The sequence below is a fragment of the Chelonia mydas genome, chromosome 2 (assembly GCF_015237465.2).
Source record: "Chelonia mydas isolate rCheMyd1 chromosome 2, rCheMyd1.pri.v2, whole genome shotgun sequence".
Taxonomy (NCBI): domain Eukaryota; kingdom Metazoa; phylum Chordata; order Testudines; family Cheloniidae; genus Chelonia; species Chelonia mydas.
The window spans coordinates 253592351-253612353 of record NC_057850.1 but is presented as its reverse complement, the minus strand read 5'-3'; the positions used below and the strand labels follow the sequence as shown (position 1 = coordinate 253612353).

The 20003-nt window shown below is 48.8% G+C and overlaps 1 protein-coding gene across 3 annotated transcripts in view; it reads left to right on the top strand.

The window, feature by feature from the left end:
* HHATL (hedgehog acyltransferase like) overlaps positions 1-13525 on the top strand; it is a 43438-nt gene extending 29913 nt beyond the window's left edge. For all 3 annotated transcript variants that reach the window (XM_037891222.1, XM_007055550.2, XM_037891221.2), the window contains exons 7-12: positions 2374-2545; positions 4315-4459; positions 5535-5570; positions 7574-7775; positions 11673-11814; positions 13244-13525. In XM_037891222.1, coding sequence (XP_037747150.1) covers positions 2374-2545; positions 4315-4459; positions 5535-5570; positions 7574-7775; positions 11673-11814; positions 13244-13365 — 819 coding nt within the window. In that variant the 3' untranslated portion in view covers positions 13366-13525. The remainder of the gene's footprint in view (positions 1-2373; positions 2546-4314; positions 4460-5534; positions 5571-7573; positions 7776-11672; positions 11815-13243) is intronic.
* The last annotated feature ends 6478 nt before the right edge of the window (positions 13526-20003 follow it).

The following is a 20003-nucleotide window of genomic DNA, read 5'->3' as shown; positions in this document are numbered from 1 at the left end:
TCACCCTGTCCCAGCAGGAGGACCAGCCGGGACTGTGCATGCCAGAGCAACTTGGTGTACACAAGTATCAGAGGGGTAGCTGTGTTAGTCTGTATCCACAAAAACAACGAGGAGTCCGGTGGCATCTTAAAGACTAACAGATTTATTTGGGCATAAGCTTTCGTGGGTAAAAAACCCCACTTCTTCAGACGCATGGAGTGAAAATTACAGACACAGGCATAAATATACTGGCACGCGAAGAGAAGGGAGTTAACTTACAAGTGGAGAACCAGTGGTGACAAGGCCAGTTCAGTCAGGGTGGATGTGGTCCACTCCCAATAACTGATGAGGAGGCAGGAAAGTTGCTTTTGTAGTGAGCCAGCCACTCCCAGTCCCTATTCAAGCCCAAATTAATGGTGTTAAATTTGCAAATGAATTGTAGTTCTGCAGCTTTATCAAGCATTCTTAAAACTATAGTGCCCACCTGGAGAAGTGAGGAAACAGACTGACAGAGCGAGACGCGTACCCAGAAGTTACCTACTACAGGACAGGCCCAACAAGGAAAATAACAGAACACCACTGGCCATCACGTACGGCCGCCAGCTAAAATCTCTCCAGCGCATCATCAACGATCTACAACCTATTCTGGAAAACGATCCCTCACTCTCCCAGACCTTGGGAGACAGGCCAGTCCTCGCTTACAGACAGCCCCCCAACCTGAAGCAAATACTCACCAGCAACTATATACCACACAACAGAACCACTAACCCAGGAACCAATCCCTGTAATAAACCCCATTGCCTACTCTGTCCCCATGTCTACTCTAGCGACACCATCATAGGACCCAACCACATCAGCCACACCATCAGGGGCTCATTCACCTGCACATCTACTAATGTGATATACGCCATCATGTGCCAGCAATGCCCCTCTGCCATGTCCATTGGCCAAACCGGACAGTCCCTACGTAAAAGAATAAATGGACACAAATCGGACATCAGGAACAGTAACGTACAAAAGCCAGTAGGAGAACACTTCACTCTCCCTGGACATTCTATAACAGATTTAAAAGTAGCCATCCTGCAACCAAAAAACTTCAAAAACAGACTTCAAAGAGAAACTGCAGAGCTACAATTCATTTGCAAACTTAACACCATTAATTTGGGCTTGAACAGGGACTGGGAGTGGCTGGCTCACTACAAAAGAACTTTCCCTCTCCTGGAATTGACACCTCCTCAACAATTATTGGGAGTAGACCATATCCACCCTGATTGAATTGACCCTGTCAACACTGGTTCTCCACTTGTAAGGTAACTCCCTTCTCTTCATGTGCCAGTATATTTATGCCTGCATCTGTAATTTTTACTCCATGCATCTGAAGAAGTGGGGTCTTTACCCATGAAAGCTTATGCTCAAATAAATGTGCCACCAAACTCCTCGCTGTTTTCTTGGTGCACACAGATCACTGTGTACCCCCTGCACTGTCATGCCCAACCAGCTAGCCTGTGTAGGGAGCACATGGAGGGGAGCTCAGAGGCTGCTTTCTCCCTGCTGCCTTTGGGGTGAGTAATACACCAGGTGGCATGACCAAGTCACCATGCTCTTTTGAGTGTAAGAATCATTACTGTGACTGGCCCTTGCAAAGGGCATGCAGGGCTGTGTGTGTCCCTTGCCTCATTCCTACCCATGCAGAGAGCCTGCCACAATCTAGGTCTGAGGTTAAGCTTTAACCAATCCCTTTAAGCACTTATTCCCCCTCAAATAGTTCTCCGTGTTGTGACATTTCCCTCGAGATCACCAGTTCATCCCCTTTTTCCAGATCACTGACAAAATAAAAAACTCAAGACCGTCCTTACAATGAATGATGTATTGTTTCCATTTCGTTGTGTTAGTGCCATGGGAGTGCACTGCACTCGTCAGAACTGAAGGACGCAGTCCCTGCCCAGAAGAGCGTATCAGCAGCTCTGTTGCTGTTTCTCGCACACCAGCAAGGCCGTAGCCTACAAATGACACGCTCTGTCCAAAAGGAGTCATTACCTCTGTGCTTGGATTTGCCCTCGCCACAGTCATCAGAGCTCAGCCGCACCCATTGCCAATGCAGACAGGCAAAACTGCTATTTTGCATCAATGGACTGCTTGACAGTGGGGTTAAACTGCATTAGTATCAACTTTTAGCAGGTTACCCTGTGCACAGTCGGCATTTGTACTGGTGCAGATGCACCAACAGCGGCCACCGATGGCTCAAACTGGGGCAAAACCCCAGTGTAGACAAGGCTTCAGAAATTCTACTAGAGATGGCCAAAGGTGGCTGTTTTACTCTCAGCACATTCTCTGGGTTGCATAGCAAATGCGTCCCTTTCAATTCAACCCTTCCCATGCTCGTCTTCCCAACAGGTAAGCACCAGCGAGCTGAGACGCAAAGACAATGAGATGTGGAACATTCGCGTCCACGCTTTTCTCCACCTGGGAGCGATCGTCGCTGTGGATGTGTTTTTCCACTTCTTCTACATCTTGACCCTTCCTGCAGACGTGAAGTTCGTGACTCGGCTCTCGGACTGGGCTTTAGGTGAGTGACCCAGAGAACCACCTTTCATTCCTGCCCCTTAGTTGCTTATTGGCCGTCTCTGATTTTAGCAGGTTTAGGAACGTCTCGAGTCTGAAATGTTAACTAATATTTTTATTCAGGTGCCTAAGTAATGTCATGTAATAAGGGAAGATAAATCAAGGCCAAAATGGTTAACCGTGGATGCTTGAAGTTGGGCAGCTAAATCATTAGTTAGGCAGCTAAAGTAAAAAGGCCCTGGTATGCAGAAGTGCTGAGCACCCAGCAGCTCCCATTGATCTCAGTGAGAATCGTGGGAGCTCAGCACCTCTGAAAATCAGCCCCAAGGTGTCTCGAATGGGGCACCGGGGAACCCAGAATTCGTGGCCACGTATGAACATTTTGGCCAGGGTGCGCCTAGGCCAAAGTTCTAAAACAACAAGAGACACCGTCAAAGTATCCACTGTCGTGTTCAACAACGGCTTCCCCACTCTTTATCATGACTCTGTATTCGCGGGGCCAGAGTCTGAGCTTCTGGTCTCAGCCCCGCCAGCTTGAGCGCATGAGGCCACCAGAGGCTAAAACGCAGAGGACTTCAGTGGCGTGGCTCCAGATCCGCACTGATGTAACCGGGAGCAGAATCGGGCCTCTTATGTGGGTGTGTGGGCACAGGCCGAGGTGTCACAGGAGGCAGAGCCTTGACTCAAGCACCACGGGCAACAACCAGATAAAGAGAAAACTTGCCCCTGGCTGAGCCTGGAGGTACATTTCCGGTGGAAGGTGCACTTGCCAGGGTGCTTTCTGAGACCAGAACGAGGCCAAAGCTCAGCCTCTGAACTTACGGGAAGGTTTGAGAATGGAATAAAAACAAACTTTGGTTTGTTTTAAAGTGTGATGCCTTGTGTTAAAGTGTGTTAACCGCTGATACTGGTGCTGAGATGGCTGGCAGGTGCTACTATAACCATTCTCCTCGATGGATCATATGCAGGAACCAAATCCAGGAGTTTTAGATATAAAAGCACAAGCCTCTACTGCTTGAGTTGAAAAGACCAGGTCTGCTAGCTCAGAAGAGGTAGCAGAGTCCTAAGCCTATTATTAATTATTATTATTATTATTATTAATGTATTATGGCAGTGACTAGGAACCGCAGTCACGCACCAGGACCCCGTGGTGCTAGGTGCCATACAAATTCACAACAAAAAGACAATCCCTGCTCAAAAGAGCTCACAATCCAAGTTACTTCTATATGAGGTCTGGACCCCAGAGGAAAAGAGAGCCACCTTGTCTTAACTAGAACGGGTTAAATGCATATTCTATCAGAATTTGCAAGTGCATCTAAATAAAAAGACTTTGTGAAATCGGGTCAGTTTCACCGGAATTTTGGTTTGGAAGAAAACTGGGGGGGAGGGGGAGGAGTTCTGACACTATGAAAACATCCCATTTTGACATGTTCCAAACGAAACATTTCAACTTTTTGGTTTGAAACCACTTTTCATTTCAATTTTTTTTATTTTGTAGGGTATCATAGTAGAAAATAAAAAGGGCAGTCTTGAAACACGTTTCAAATGACGCAAAATGATTTTTGTTCTGAATTTTCCTTTCCAGAGAATTTCAAAAACTCTGGGGTCTGTTCTTATTAAGCACGAAGCCAGATTTCGAAATCACAAAATCCTTCGCTAAACAGAACTTCTGTCTTCTGCAGAGCTCTCGTGTTAATATTAGATCATGCTACTGTTTGCCTGCCTCTCACTGGGCAGTTCTCTTTACTCCTTTTTTTGCTACGTACCATACAGCTGGCCTGGCCTACTCTAACTTGGTGTATGACTGGGTGAAAGCTGCTGTGATGTTTGGAATTATCAACACCATTGCTAGGTTGGATCACTTGGACCCGCCGCAGCCCCCGAAATGCATCACCATGCTCTACGTCTTTGCAGAAACGTGAGTGCATCTAAAATGTTAATGGACCCAGGCAGCAGGAGACTCATCCAGTCAGTCCAAAGGAAATATACTGAGAAGGAACACGGCTTTGTCATTTCTCTCTCCTTGCAACCAGTTGGTCAAATAGTCCCAAGATCTTATTGGCTAAGGTCGCAAAGGAAGGGAGAATGATCATATGCTACATATGTTACCTAGTTAGATAGATGTGGCCATAGGCCCAGATCCTCAGCTGGTGTCAACAGTCATTTCTCTGCTCAAGTCTATGGAGTTAGACTGATTTACACAAGCTGAGGACCTGGCCCATTACCCCTGCCTACTGATACCAGAACGGTGTAAACACATAGGATGGAGAGAAATTATTGAGCGTTGTCCAGGGGGATGTAAGCAGGAGTAATGGGATGGACAGAAGAGAAGGGACATGTAGGCTGAATATCAGGGAGAACTTCCTGACAAGGAGATGTATTATCATGTGGAACAGTCTCCAAAGGGAAGAGGTGGAAGTCCCATTACCTATGACATTTTTAAAACTAGACAATAGGAAATGCAGAAAACCGTCCTTCCCCAAGAGGTACATTCAGCCAGTGAACTATGAAACCTTTCCCACCTCCGGCTTCAATGGTGGATCCGTCAGGATAACGTCGGATTGTTCCCAACTATTCATAGTGTTACAGTGGTGTGAAAGGAGAATTACCCCCCTTTTCTGGCCCACTTCAAAATGTAGCTTACATCACTGTTTATATCACTGAAGTCAGTGGCCCAGAGATGGCTCTGGAAGAGGCATCTGCTTACGCCCAGGTCCCAGTGTGGCCCATTCACTTCAGTGGCGTTTGCAGAGAAATAACTGCAAAATCAGATGCTTTGGTGAAACATTTGCATCGGAGACAGTTAAAGTTAACACTGGTATTCTGCGCCTGGCGGACAAACTGGTTAATCGGGAGTAAATTCAATGGCATTACACCAGTGTAAAATGGGTGCAAGTGAGAGCAGACGTCTTTGAATGAAGGTGTAATATAAGGCAATTGTTAACGCTTCCCATGTTAACGTTTTTCTCTCATTTCGCCTATCTGTATTTTAGGCACTTTGACAGAGGGATTAACGACTGGCTATGCAAGTAAGTCTTCTTTGGAGGCCTGTCATCTCCACTGGGGTTTGGGGCCTTCTCTTCCATGGTCTGACTGACTCCCTGAATGGCAATGTAACTGGCTCTCAACGGCAGAAGGATGTTAAGCATTATTCACTCTGGTCACAGAGAATCCTAAAGCATCTCAGTTCTCATCTCTTTGCTGATCAGCTCCCTAAGCTGTGATCCAGGCAGTCTTTTTAAAGACTGGTTTTTTAAAAAGTTTTTTAAAAAGAGCTGAGCCAACTGGTTTGGAGACAATAAGAACCAACACGAACCACCACCCAGAACTTGTCTCAAACCTTTTTGCTGAACAATTCTATCCTGGCTCACCTCCAGTCTGATTCTCTCTCACTCCGCCAAATCCAGCCCCCCCAGATCTCTGGTTACCTCATTCTGACCATATCCCAAGGCTTATGCTGCATCCGTGTCTTCCTCAGCCTTTCAGCTGTTTTCAGTAACAATAACACGCTAGTGACTGTGTGAGGAGAGTGTCAGGTGGTCTGTGATTAAATGTTTGTGCACCAGGGAGCCTGGTAAATGATTCATACATGGCGAGGTGGTAGGGTTGCAAACTTTGTAATATTTAAAAACTGGACACTCCAGCAGGAGTGCTGGAACGTTCCCCACCCTGAATTGTCCCCCTGAGGCCCCGTCCCAGCCCCGCCTCGTCCCCCCCAAGATCCCGCAAACATCTCCTCCTATTGCTATTCCCCTCTCTCCCCTGCCGGGGTTGGAAGGGATTCATCTGCAGAGCCGGGGCTGGGAACTGCAGCCGCCCAATGCAGGTAGGAGGCGGCCCCGGCTGAGTAGGGGCTGGCATGGGTAATGACCCGGCACCTCCCCCCCACCCCCTCCCACAGTAACTGGACTTTGTGTGTCCAGTCAGTAGATCTGACTGGACACTATCAGGTTCCCTTTTCAACCCACCTTTCTGGTCAAAAACCAAGCACGTGGCCCCCCTAGGAAGAGGTGTCACAATAACTGTATATCGTAAAACCCATATCCTTGCGAGAGAAGAGCGAGAGGGGCTTTGTAGTGGCTTGTATTACCGTGATACGATACACACTCATTGCTGGAGGTTTCCCAGACACCGTCCTGTCAGCCCCGCAAGTAACACTGCCCCGGCCCCTCCTGCTGCAGAATCCCATCCCCAGGGCAAACCCCCATGAAAAGTCTTAGCGATTCCCTACTGGCTCTCCTCCCAGTTGCCCCACAGCAGGGTGTAACCCTCGCAGTGCCAGACAGCAGCCATCCCCAGCTCCCCACCATTTACTCCCCAGCAGATGTAACTCTTTCATTGCCAGGGCACCCCTACAAATTCTTCCTCCTCCCGTACAATCCCCAGGAGACAAAACGCCTGCAGAAGACAGTCCTGGAGTGACTTGGTTGGAAGCTAACGCTCTCCATATTGTAACGCAGGGAGGAATTCTCTGCTCAAGCGGCAGAGCTGCTGCTCTAGCCCAGGGGCTGGAGTAACAACAACAACAACAACGAGCTCTTACACAGCACTTCCCATCCCTGGCTCCCAAAGCACAAAGGAGGGCCAGGACCACCATCCCCATTTTACAGATGGGGAAACTGAGGCACAGAGGGGTGACAAGACTCGCCCAAGGCAAAAGCACCAAGTTTAAGTTTTCCCCACCAGTGATCCACCCCCCCGCTCTGCCCCAAGCCCCCACTTCCACTCCGCCTCGGCCCCCAAGGCCCCACCCTCATTCCGCCACTGCCTGCCCCCACTCTGTCCCCTCCCCAAGGTCCCTGCCCACCAGCCGCTTGCTGCTCTCCACCCTTCCCCAAGCCCCTCCCTGGGCCGCCAGACAGCTGTGGCTGGTGGGTGCTGAGCACCCCCTATTTTTCCCCCTTGGGGGCTCCAACCCCGGAGCACCCTCAGTGTCGGCGCCTCTGGCCCAAGGTCATCCAGCAGACCAGTGGCCGAACCAGGAATACAATGCAGATCTCCACTAAACAATACTGATCCTATTGACCCCTAGGTATGTGTACGATCACCTTGGAGAGAACCACGATGTTGTTGTGAAGGAGCTTCGGGCCACCATCTGCACCTTCGCTGTCACCACCCTGTGGCTGGGCCCCTGCGAGATCGTTTATATCTGGTCTGTCTGCAACTGCTTCGGACTCAACTTCGAGCTCTGGGTGCAGAAGTGTTTCCAGATGGAGCCCTTTGGCAGCCTGGAGGTAAGAAACTCAATGGCAACCTGCCGTCAAGTGGGGTGGATCATCTGGTTTGGGGTGACAGATGGATAAGAACACGTGTGACTTCAGGGGAGCTGTACCAGTTTACACCCAGGGGCCCAAAACGCTGGCTTCATACAGCATTTTAGATTTCCGGTCAAATGGGGAGCTGTAACTGAGGAACTGCGACACTGCCGCACTCCCTGGCAGTCTGCCACAGTACTGCTGTCGTCCCTGCCTCGGTTTCCCTTAGTTTGTTCAGGGATGGAACCTATATCCATCAGTCTGCGTCTGTAACCCCAGTCCTCCGGCTGGGTTACTTGCGTCTCTCCCATTTCAGGACTGAAAGGAGTCTGGCCCCACCCAAAGTCCTTCCCGTCTCTTTAGTGGACCTTCTCTCAGTAGTCCCAGGAGTTTGGGCTTTCGGCCTGGGGCCTCTCTTCTTATCCCCTCTTTTGGGGGCTGCCCCCTTTACTGGTGTCTTCCCTTCTTTCTTCAACAGGGCAGGAATGAAGTAAGTTAAAGCAGGAACACAAAGGCAAAGTTGAGAATTCCTGTTATTGTTGCCATCTCTGGTCAGGGTTCTCAGCAGTCTGTACTCTGTGCGGGGCTAGGAGGAGGACCCAGGGCTGCCCTCTCCTCTAGGTCCCAGCCCAGGGACCCTGGGTGATGCAGTCAGGGACTTGTTTACATAAATCTTCTACTGCTTCCCTGGGCTGCTTCCTACCTCATGGCCTTGACGGTTCCTCCTGCCTGATAATCTTTTCAAATCCTTTCTGGCAGAGAACTGGTTTTCCTGGGCAGCTTCCTCCTGTCTGACCCCATTGAGCCCCTACCCTGGGACTTTCTGGATCTCCAGCCCCCCTGTTCTGGCTGGGCTGCAGCCTTTGATCCTCCCCTGTCCGTAGCTGACCCATAGGTGCAGCTGGGGAGGTGATCACTCCCTTTTTTAACCCTTTATGGTATGTCTACATGAGCATCCCATCGTGGGGGTCAACAGACTCAGGCTCGCGCTACTGTGCTAAAAACAGCTGTGCAAATGCTGTCTCTCAGGCTAGAGCTCAGAGTCTGACACCCACCCCCTCCTTAGGCTTCAGAGCCCAAGCCACAATGTCTACACAGCTGATTTTCGCACGGTAGAGCCAGCCTGAGGCTGTCGTCCCGGGCTAGGCGTCTCACTGCCATGAGCTACGTAGACGTAGCCTTAGTGTCCGTTCTCTCGTAGGGTCTATACACCGCAACACAGGAACATTCCCCATCTTTGGCTGGGAAGGGGTGACAACCCCATCCCTCCCACCTAAAGCCCTTTGGATACTTCAGATCACCCTCGTTTTGGTTTTGAAAGGCTGGTAGAGCTGAAGGGAATCACCTCTAGGGCAGGGAGGGCAGCTCAGTCCATGGCCATAGAGTCCATGGCCTTTCTGCTGGGATTACCAACAAGGGTTCGGCATGGCAGCCTTCGTGCTCCAAGTCCTCCACGTTCATGAACAGCCACATGCACACACAAAGTCCAAATTCCCTCCCCCCAGAGCCTGATCCAAAGCCCACCTGAGCTGCTGCAGTGCTTCAGGGGAGAGTTATTCCAGCCACAGAACTGGAGCTTCCCCTAGGGGAAAATGGAGAGGGCATTGAGGGACCCAGAACTACAACCCCTGAAGCACCCACAGCGACTCAGGTGGAAGTAAAGTTAATGCCCACCAGAAACAAAATGTGTCCGCATGGAATTTTTCCAGAACCTTTTTTCATTCTGCACTTCTTTTTTTTTTGGTTGACATTTCAACTTTTTATCCCGATCTGGGATGAAAACAAACATCGAAATATTGGAATTTCCCGCAGGTCTGAAATGCCATTTTTCGCTCCGTTCTAAAGACAAGTGACCCCCATCTAAATCTGGGAGCTAGTGGCCAGTAGGAGGGTGCTGCTGGGAAAGATGCAAGAAATCACATCAGGGAAACATTTCTGTTGTTTTTATCAAACCTAAACCATCGGCCCTGACACCGACGCGCTTCAAAGAAACACTTCAGAGCTAACCATCCCCTTGCTTCTTCAAATTGAACTTGTAACCAGATTATAACTCACAAAGCCAGAGAAATGTTAGTGCCCAAGGCGCCATACTTCTCAGCTCCAAGGGTCCTGGGATTTCTAGTTCTCTTTGAAGTTTGCTGTAAAAACCACTTCCCGTCTCCAGTCACAGCAGCGGCACTGAGGATTATGTGCAAGTGACTATCACATTCTGCTGTTGTCATGGGGCTTTAGGATTTTCTAAATCTTAACAGCTTCCAGGCAGTGCTAATAACAATCATGACAAAGGATCGTGCCCATAGCAGCGTGCCTCAAAGCAGCCTCCTATTACTAAGGTGCACAGGAGAGGCAAAAATTCCCTCCCATCATCTAGTACGCACTTTGCAAACATTGGGTCATTCCCTTGTCTACCTGAGTGGGACTCAGTGCAGGACCGGAGGAGAAGTTTTAACACATCCTTGTGCTCCCCCAGTCCTGGGATCCCTGGCTGTGAACAGAGCCTAAACGCTGCTGCATTCTACACCTGGCTGCCCACGGCCCCAGGAAACCATTCCAGCAACTGGAGATCAGCCACACGTAGCAACATCCCAGCCATGCCCCCCTCTGCAGGCCAGGCTCCCTCTCTGGAGACCAGGAGGGATGGTGGCAAAGGAGCCCTGTCTCACCGAAGGAATCGCAGAACAACGTAGCTATGGTATGGAGTGAACCTGGACTGTCTGCCTGCCTGATGACGGGAGATGCTGAATTCTTCCACTCCCATCAGCCTTCCTGTCCTGATGAGCCTACAGTCTAACTCTGGACATGACCCAGGGGTATAATCCAGGCCAGGACAGGTGTGGGGGTCACTGAAGTGGGGAGGGCAAGGTGCTTGGCAAGGTGGCTATGAGAGGTGGAGAGAGCACCACGGCCCAGGCAGCCACAGGAGAGGAAGGAGAGAGGGGCAAAGGCAGCCGTGAGGCAGGGGGAAGAGCGTAGGGAAAATGAGGATGACCACGTCAGCCGTGGGCACGAGCCAGCGTGAAGCACAATGAAATTTACTGAGGGTCTCTGCTCTCTTGGCCAGACTCGGCTGCCCCAGCTCCATCCTGGCTCCATCCCCTCCGGAGCACCAAACGCCATTGCAGGCTGGTGCTCGCAGAATGGAAGGTGGTGGCTCGGGCTGGCTCAGCTCACGCATTAGCCTGGTTGCCCCACGCTACCGTCCATTAGCGAGGGGGATCCTCACTCTGCTACGGGCACTTTACACAGAGCAGATCTTTGTGGGAAGCAGGCCCAGTCCCGGGTAGGGTTGCCAATTTTGGTTGGGCATATTCCTGGAGGTTGACTCACATGACATCATCTTTAATTCAAGATTAATCTTTAATTCCTGGAGACTCCAGGCCGATCCTGGAGGGTTGGCAGCCCTAGTCCAGGGAATCCCTCCTGGAAGGTGCTGAGTGCCCCCAGCTCCCATAGACTTCACGGCTCAACACCTGGCAGAATTGGGAGCCTGAGAGCCAAATGGAGGGAGACAACGAATGGGCCAGAGAGAGGAGCGACAAGACTAAACAGGAAGGATGGTTCAGGTTGTTTGCACCTGGGTTCGATTCCCTGCTCTACCACAGATTCCCTGTATGATCTTGGGGCCACTGAACTCAGTGGGAGTGAGGCCTTAGTCTCTGCACACCTCAGTTCCCCATCTGTATAATGGGGGTAATAGCACGATTGTACCTCACGGGGATGCTCTGAGGCTAAAGATGGCGTGGTGTTCAGATACCACAGTCGTGGAACCTGAGATAGAAAGATGGGCTCTCAGAGAGCACCGCTAACAAAAATCCCACTCCCCTTAGGAGGCAGCGCTCTCCCCTTACACTCCTTTCCCTCTGTTTCACCGGGCAGGCCAACATGTCAGAGCCGATGTCTCGGCGGATTAGAGGGATCTTCGGGGCTGCAAACTTCTGGGCCATTGTCCTCTACAACGTCCTTGCCCTCAACAGCCTGGACTTCATGCTGCTGGTTGCCAAGAGAATCCTCCTGACAGGTAAAGCCCTTCTGGTCTCCCTCAGATGAACAAGCCCTTTTCCTTTGCATACAGGAGTCACTACACCAAACTCAAACCAACGACCCCCCCAGTCTGGCACCCTGATTTAACGGGAGGAGCGTTTGGCGTTAGCGTATATGCTCCTTGCGGTAGGGACCATCATTCTTGCCGTGTTTCTACAGGGCCTAGCACAGTGCGGCTCTGACCATGGTTTAGACCTGTCAATGCTATTGCAACATAAATAATAATAACAGGGATTTATTTCCCCGCTTCCTCCTTCTTCCATTACAGCTGCTATTCCCATGAATTTGGCAGACACACGCTCTCTTGATTTAGTTGGGGTTGGTCCTGCTTTGAGCAGGGGGTTGGACTAGATACCTCCTGAGGTCCCTTCCAACCCTGATCTTCTATGATTCTATGATTACTCACCAGCCTTGTATTTCTAACAGCTTCTTAGGCACCTGTATTGGATCCCTTCTGTTATTAAATCCCATTCATTCTCCCATCCCCTAATAACTTACCCTGACGGTGTGTTTCTCACCGAGAGGTGGCAGCAGCATGTTGAAACAGCCTGGGCTATAAGTAGCTGACTGAGTGGTGTCTCCTCCCCTTCCAGGCTCCCCCACGGGACTGACCGGGGCTCAGGAGGGGGATAACGTGTGACCTGGGGGGTTCAGAACATCAGAAGTTCCTGATGGCTGAGTTCATTGTCAGAGCTAGTCGTGTTACTCATTGAGAGGTCCTGTTTTAACAGGCACAGGGCCTAGACCTCTCTTTCTCTGCTATGGAAACCGTTGTGGCTTCTAACGCTGCCAGACCCGTGCCCAGTGGAATTATGGCCCTGTACTAGAAGCTCTCCCGTCGGCATAATTACTCTCCACCTCAACGAGAGGCAGAAGCGATGTTGGCAGGGAGCATGTCCCACCAACATAGCACGATGTGAACAGAGCTTTAAGTTGATGTACCTTACGGCGCTCAGGGAGGGTGGCTTTTTCACACCCCTGAGCGACGTAACTTACATCAACTTACGCAGTCGTGCAGACAAGCCCTAAGTGGGACGAAGGAGTCCATCTGAGCTTGGGGAGCTGAGAAAGTATTTCCACAGGATTCAAAGCTGGGAGGGCCTCATGGTTTGTAGAAGACCGTGCTACTTTGGCAGATCTGGGCCCACCCCTGGAGAACTCCACCCCAATGGATGAGTGCAGATGGGGTCAGATCCAAAGCCCAGGGAAGTCGATGGAAAGAGGGCCATGGATTGCCGTGGGCTGTGGATCATGCACAGACATGATTCCCCATGTTTATCACCTCTCAGGACCTGCCCCACACCGAGCAAGGATGCTGAGTTGCATTCAGACTAGCTTTGGAGAAGAACCTCACCCTTTTCATTAGCGCCCAAGCCAAGCTGACTGTCTGTCCCTCTGGCTCGCAGGTTTCCCCCTGAGTACCTTGTCCATCTGGTTCGTCACCTACTGTGGAGTGCAGCTGATCAAGGAGAGGGAGCGCCTCCTGGCAATAGAAGAGGAGAAACGAGACAAAGAAAAGGCAGCATAGAGATGAGAAGAGGATTGGCCCAGACACCTCAGTGGCAGCATCACTTCCTCCCAGCCATCCAGACCAAGACCCCTGCAAATGGGGCTCTCCAGCATTATTTGCAATCAAGCGACTGTATCTTACCCATGTACAAACCACCTGTAATAAAAACCTAGCTTAAATAAAGATTTTCCATAAGACTTTAATAGGCTTTTAATATGCTCCGATCAGATGGCAGGCTAAGTTATTTTAGATCCATTTAATAGATGCTGAGACCTTTATGGTCATCTGGTCTGACCTCCTGCATAACACAGGCAGTAAGTTTTCACCCACTGATCCCAGCATCTCAAGCCCACAACTTCTAGTGGAGCTAAAGCATTCGGTCCTGCTGCAAGACACAACACTGGGTGTTTCAGAAGAAAGCATTTCCCCTGTCATGCACTGGGGTAATTGTTCTTCCCATAGGAAGGGAAGGATTCCTTCCTGTTCCCAAGAAGAGAGGGTCATCTTATACCCTGAAGCATGCAGTTTGGTTACTGTTTTCTTATCCTATCTAACTATAGCTTCCTAGTATGGATCTGAAAATTACCCAGCCCTTCACTAATGCATTCTGGGTGCTATGCATATGTTTCAATCTAATCTCTGTATAACATCAGAGGCCAACATAACATCTATATAAAAAACCCCAAAATCTTAAAGGACCAAAATGATTAGGACTGGAGAAAATGCTTGACAGTGACAGACTTAGAGAGCTCAGCCTTCAGCTTGCCAGAAATAAAACAGACTTGATTACGGTATATAAGTACCTTCAAGGGAAGAAAATTGTTAGGGGGCTTATTCCTTCACCCAGTTACTTCCCTGGTCCTTCTCGCATGAACAGAGAGCAACAATACCCGAAGTCCAAAGGTGCAAACAATTCGATGTTTATTGGGGTGAACTGCCAGCAAGCATGATTCCAGTTTCCTTCCTTAGTATCCTCCTTCCCAGCTCTGACACCACAGAGCCTTACCTGTGTCCCTGTTCCCATTTCCCCCTTTAGCTAAACATGATTCCAATTTCTCCACCCCCATTCCCTGTTCCCATTCCCCCCCACACACTTCCTGATTGACTGCAGACTATATAGTAAAACTTGAGTTCTGCTTAGCTATACCTGAACCAATCATTTTACTGAAATTTAACTAACCAATCCTAACATATTGTAACATAATTATGTAACCATTTATATCCCACCACTTTAATTAGTTTACACCCAGCAAAATTAATTATACAGCAGACAGGAACAATCACAGAACCAGACAGAGATTATACAGACAAACAATGGCAAAGTGGGAACTATAATGACAAAACAATACAGAAGTGAGGATTTCACATCCCAGCTATTGATAAGTGAGTTCTTGCCAGACTGGATGACATCAGACTAAGTTTCCTTTTACATTTTCTAGGCGCTTCCCTTTCTCTGGAGGCGATCGGCATTATCAGGACAGGATTGTATTCCTCACAGCCCAATAGCACCTTCTTTCAATGTGACTAGTTTGGAATGTGAGGAGGTGACCTGTCGCTTCCCAGCTTTTGGCTGCCTCTGTTGCTTAGCCAAAGGCCTTAGCCTAAGAACAGGGCCTCAGACTGTCACAGTAAGAGAAGGCCCTTACACCGGCAGACAGTGATTTTGATTCTTTCTTTTATACCTCTATAACTAGCCAAGTGATAAGAATACACCTAAATTCTTAGAGTCTAGGCCTTTACAGACAGGCCTGAATATCTATATCCTAACAAAAATAGCAAATACTAAAGGGCTCTTTAATCTAGCAGAGAAAGGCACAACAAGAACAAATTCAAGCTGGAAATTAGGCATACATTTTTAACTGTGAGGGTGATTAACCATTAGAACAAATTCCCAAAGGAAGTGGTGGATTCTCCATCTCTTGATGTCGTCAGATCAAGATGCCGCTCTGGAAGATGTGCATTAGTCAAAATCAAGTTATTGGGCTCAATACAGGGGCAACAAGGTGAAACTGAAGGATTTGTGCTATACAGTATCAGAGGGGTAGCCATGTTAGTCTGGATCCACAGAAACAACGAGGAGTCCAGTGGCACCTTAAAGACTAACAGATTTATTTGGGCATAAACTTTCGTGGGTAAAAAACCCACTTCTTCAGATGCATGGAGACATGCATCTGCTATACAGGAGGTCAAACTAGTGGTGCCTTCTGCCCTTAAATTCTAAGACTCTATGAATGAATACATAAATGAAGAGGGCCAGCAGCAGCGCTGAAAAGAGCAGGGGTTTCCAAACATCTTCTGTGCTGAAGACGGATGCAAAGAAGTCAGCATCAGTGAGTGCTCAACTCTGCTGCAAAATAGGCCCTTAGCCTTTCTTTTTAAATTCCTCTAACATCAATTACATTTTTACGTCTATTTAGCGCTGGTGAAAGGTGCCTGAATGACACCCTGGGAGAGCGAGGCCTTGTCCTGACCTCCAGAATGGGCACTTACAAGCAACCATAGTGCAAACGTCTCACCCAACGCTCCACCAATATGCCTCGAGCCTGACTTGAAGGGCACCACCGATGGGGCTAGGAGAGTAGTGCAACCTCCATGACATTTTTGATGTTGGTTTCTGTGACACAGATACCTGTCCCCAAGGAATCAAACAGAGACACACTAGTTTACTTTGTCCTGGCCACTGAAAAGGCTTAGGATCAAATTCAGACAAGTGATTGAGAAGTAAGAAACTCCCACCACTCAGCCGCTGAGACCCTCCATATAATGCTTGAGTGATTCCGACAGATTCACAGTCTGAGCCGGTGATGTGAATGGATGAGCAGATGCACACACAGACTCAAGAGGCTTAATCTGAATGAAGCTGATGGGCAAACACACACGCTGATCAGCTGAGAAATGTTGTGTGGCTTTGGGAAACTGCTCCTTTGAAATATATTGAATTAGTGCATGTGGATGTGTTTTATACACACAGCTATGTCAGAGGGGACGATGATCCTGGAGGAAAACATAAAATCATCACCAATAAAGTTTGCAGATGACACTGAGCTTGGGGGAGTGGCAAACAACGAAGAAGCCAGGTCACTGATGCAGAGTAATCTGGATCGCTTGGTAAACTGGACACAGGGAAACAATAGGCCTTTGTAATAGGGCCAACTGTAAATGTATTCAACCAGGAACAAAGAATGGTGGCCTTGCTTACAGGACGAGGGACACTATCCTGGGAAGCAGTGACTTTGAAAAGCTCTGGGGAGTTGTGGTGGATAATCAGCTGAACAGAGCCCCGAGTGCAATGCGACAGCCGAAAGGGCTAATGCAGCCGTACCCAAACTATGGGTCGCAACCCCAAGTGGGGGGGGGGTGTCACGCCATCAGCGGATGGGGGTGCAGCAATCCTGAATGTGCGGGATTGTAAAATAGCATCCTCTGCACAGCATGAGCGTGCAATATGGCGTTCGCCAGGTCACGCCGCATGGAGGATGTCATTTTACTCTACAAAATGGCATCCTCCATGGAGCATGACCTCGTGTACAGGACGTGTGTGAGCTCATGCTGTGTGGAGAACGCCATTTTAAAAACGAGTCCTCTAGGCTGTCTGGGGTCACGGGAAGCAATATATCTGAAAACGGGGTCGTGAAGGGGAAAAGTTTGGGAACCACTGGGTTAATGCATAAAGAGGGGAAACTTGAGTAGGAATAGAGAGGTTATATTTACCTCTGTATCTGGCACTGGTGTGACCACTGTGGAATACTGTGTCCAGTTCTGGTGGCCACAATTCAAGAAGGATGTTGATAAATTGGAGAGGGTTCAGAGAGGAGACACAAGAATGATTAAATGATTGGAAAACCTGCCTTACAGTGACAGACTCAAGGAGCTCAATCTGTTTAGCCTTACAAAGAGAAGATTAAGAAGTGATGCTAGACAAATTCTAACTGGAAATAAGGCATACATTTTTAACAGGGAAGGTAATTAACCATTGGAACAATTTGCCACGGTCGTGGTGGATTCTCCATCATTGGCAATTTGTAAGTCAAGAGTGGATGTTTTTCTAAAAATTATGTTCTAGTTCCAACAGGAATTTTTTCAGGGAAGTTCTATGGTCTGGGTTATACAGGAGGTGAGACTAGATGAGCACAATGGTCCCTTCTGGCCTTGGAATCTATGTATCCTGTAGTTAAAGCACTGGAAGTCAGGAGATCTGGGTCTTACTCCTGGCTCCCCGATAGAATTGCTTGGCTTGACACTGGTCTCACACATGTTCATGTAGATGCCAATGACTTCATGATCTTACTCCTGATTCATATCTGTGTAAGTGAGACTAGACTCAGTACCACTCTGTGACCTTGGGTAAGTCACTTAACCCTGGGGCAGTTCAGATTCCCCATGGACTATTCCTATCCCTCTCAGTCTCAGGCTGACTTCATTAATATTTCTGGAGGAGCTTTGCGATCCTCGGGGGGAAGGGACTTTATGAAGTTCCCTGTGTACAGGGACAAGATGATGTGATTGGACACACATGGAGGGGACTGATTCTGACCTCACTTCCGCTGGTGTAACTCCACTGATGCATCAGGGTAAAACCACCATACAGGAGCCCACAGGCCCTCATTCTCCACTCACACTCATTTACGCAAGATATAACTTCACTAACGTTACTGGAGTGACTTCCAGTTGACACCAGCAGGCCCGAGAGGACAATCAGGCCCCATGGAGTGACACACAGATCTGACTCAGACACACACTCTCTGTTACTCCAGTTTCATGCTGCTGTAATGCCACTGAACTCAAAGGAGTTACACTGTCATAAAACTGGAGCGACGCCTGCTCATAGTGTCAGGATGTCTTGTAAGACAATCAAGGAGCCAGGCTGATGTGCTCCAGTTGAGGATCTGGTCCAATGTCGTGGGGGATGAGGACGGGCACTGTCTTTTGGTGGAGTCTCTCCCTTGTATAATCTCATATAACCCACTCAGATGCCAGCCCCTACCCGAACGTACGTTCTGCTGCTGGGCCTCCTTGGCCCATGTTTCTTGGCACAGCCAACAGCCCCAGAGATGCAAAATTTACCCATCAGTGACAGAAACACAGTCAGAAGAGTCACTTCTCCTCTTAATGAAATGCAGGTCTCCTCCAGAAGGAGGCTGAAGATGTATTGAGTTGCTTTGTGCTGATCCCTTGGTCTGTCCCCAGGAGGTTCGAGTCAGGGCGCAGACTATTCGGGCAAGAGCAGTCAGAGCTCAGCCAGCCACGGGTGTCAGAAGGAATGACTCAAGTGGCAAAGCTCTGTGTGACCGTGCAGGCCAGTTCTGCCTTCGGTGCACTTGGAGAAAAAAGAATCCATTCCCTAAGAGTCTAAATTTAACGTGCAGCTGCACCTGCTGGAACTTTCAGCCGGAGCTAATCTTAGAAGCTGGCTGAGGGAGCAATCTGCTGGAGAGACACTTAATGAAAGATCTGGTTCTCCCCCCCACCCCCCACCCCACATGAGGTTAACCCCACTACTGTCTTGCTAAGCTACAGCTGATGTTAGAAACCAGCCTGGTGTAGGGGAAAGAATGAGGAAGGCCTGAGTTCTAATCCCGGCTCAGTGCCCAGCCTGGGGCTGAACAATGTTTCATTCCCTGACCATTTTTAAATCGAGATTGGATGCTTTGCTAAAGGATCTGCTCTAGTTGAAACAGGAATCATTTGAGGAAAATCGTCTGGCCTGTGTTCTACAGGGGGTCAGACTAGATGATCACAATGGTCCCTTCTGGCCTTAGAGTCTATGAATCAAAGTCACATGCGGTTCCAGTTTCCTCACCTATGCAATTCTGTGGGGATAGGGAATTCTAGCACTTGCCCATCTCCCTCACAGAGGTGTTGTGAGGCTCGCTTCCAGGTGTCAATGCTAAGCATTATCGTGTTTCACTCCTCCCGTGATCAGGTTCTCTCAAAGAATGGCAGTCTCCACCAGGAGACGTCGTTACAAATAGTCGCTGCTTTAATTACATGTGGCTAAAATCCCAAATGATTCCACTATTGCACAATCCCAACAAATTCCACCATTGCACAATCATCAGAGGACAAAAACTTTTCACAGCAGCCAGATTATACCATTAGCACCACTATTCTGCACTGATGTAGGGGCCAATCCAAAACCTCAATGGAAAGACCCCCCTTGACTTCAGTGGGTTTTGGATTAGGTTCTTACACCCTATGCAAACCCACTGAAATCAATGGAGAATTCAATTCGGCTTTTGATCCAGTATGTCACTGTGACCCCATGTGGGACACTAGAGTGAAAGAAACCATGACCTATGTATATTTCAGGATCATTTTACTCCATATTTACTTATTTACTCCTTCTCATAACACAAGAACTAGGGGGCACCAAATGAAATTAATAAGCAGCAGGTTTAAAACAAACAAAAGGAAGAATTTCTTCACATAATGCACAGTCAACCAGTGGAACTCCTTGCCAGAGGATGTTTTGAAGGCCTAGACTGTAGCAGGGTTAAAAAAAGAACTAGATAAATTCATGGAGGATAGGTCAATCAGTGGCCGTTAGCCAGGATGGGCAGGGATGGTGTCCCTAACCTCTGTTTACCAGAAGCTGGAAATAGGCGACAGGGGATGGATCACTTGATGATGACCTGTTCTGTTCATTCCCTCTAGCA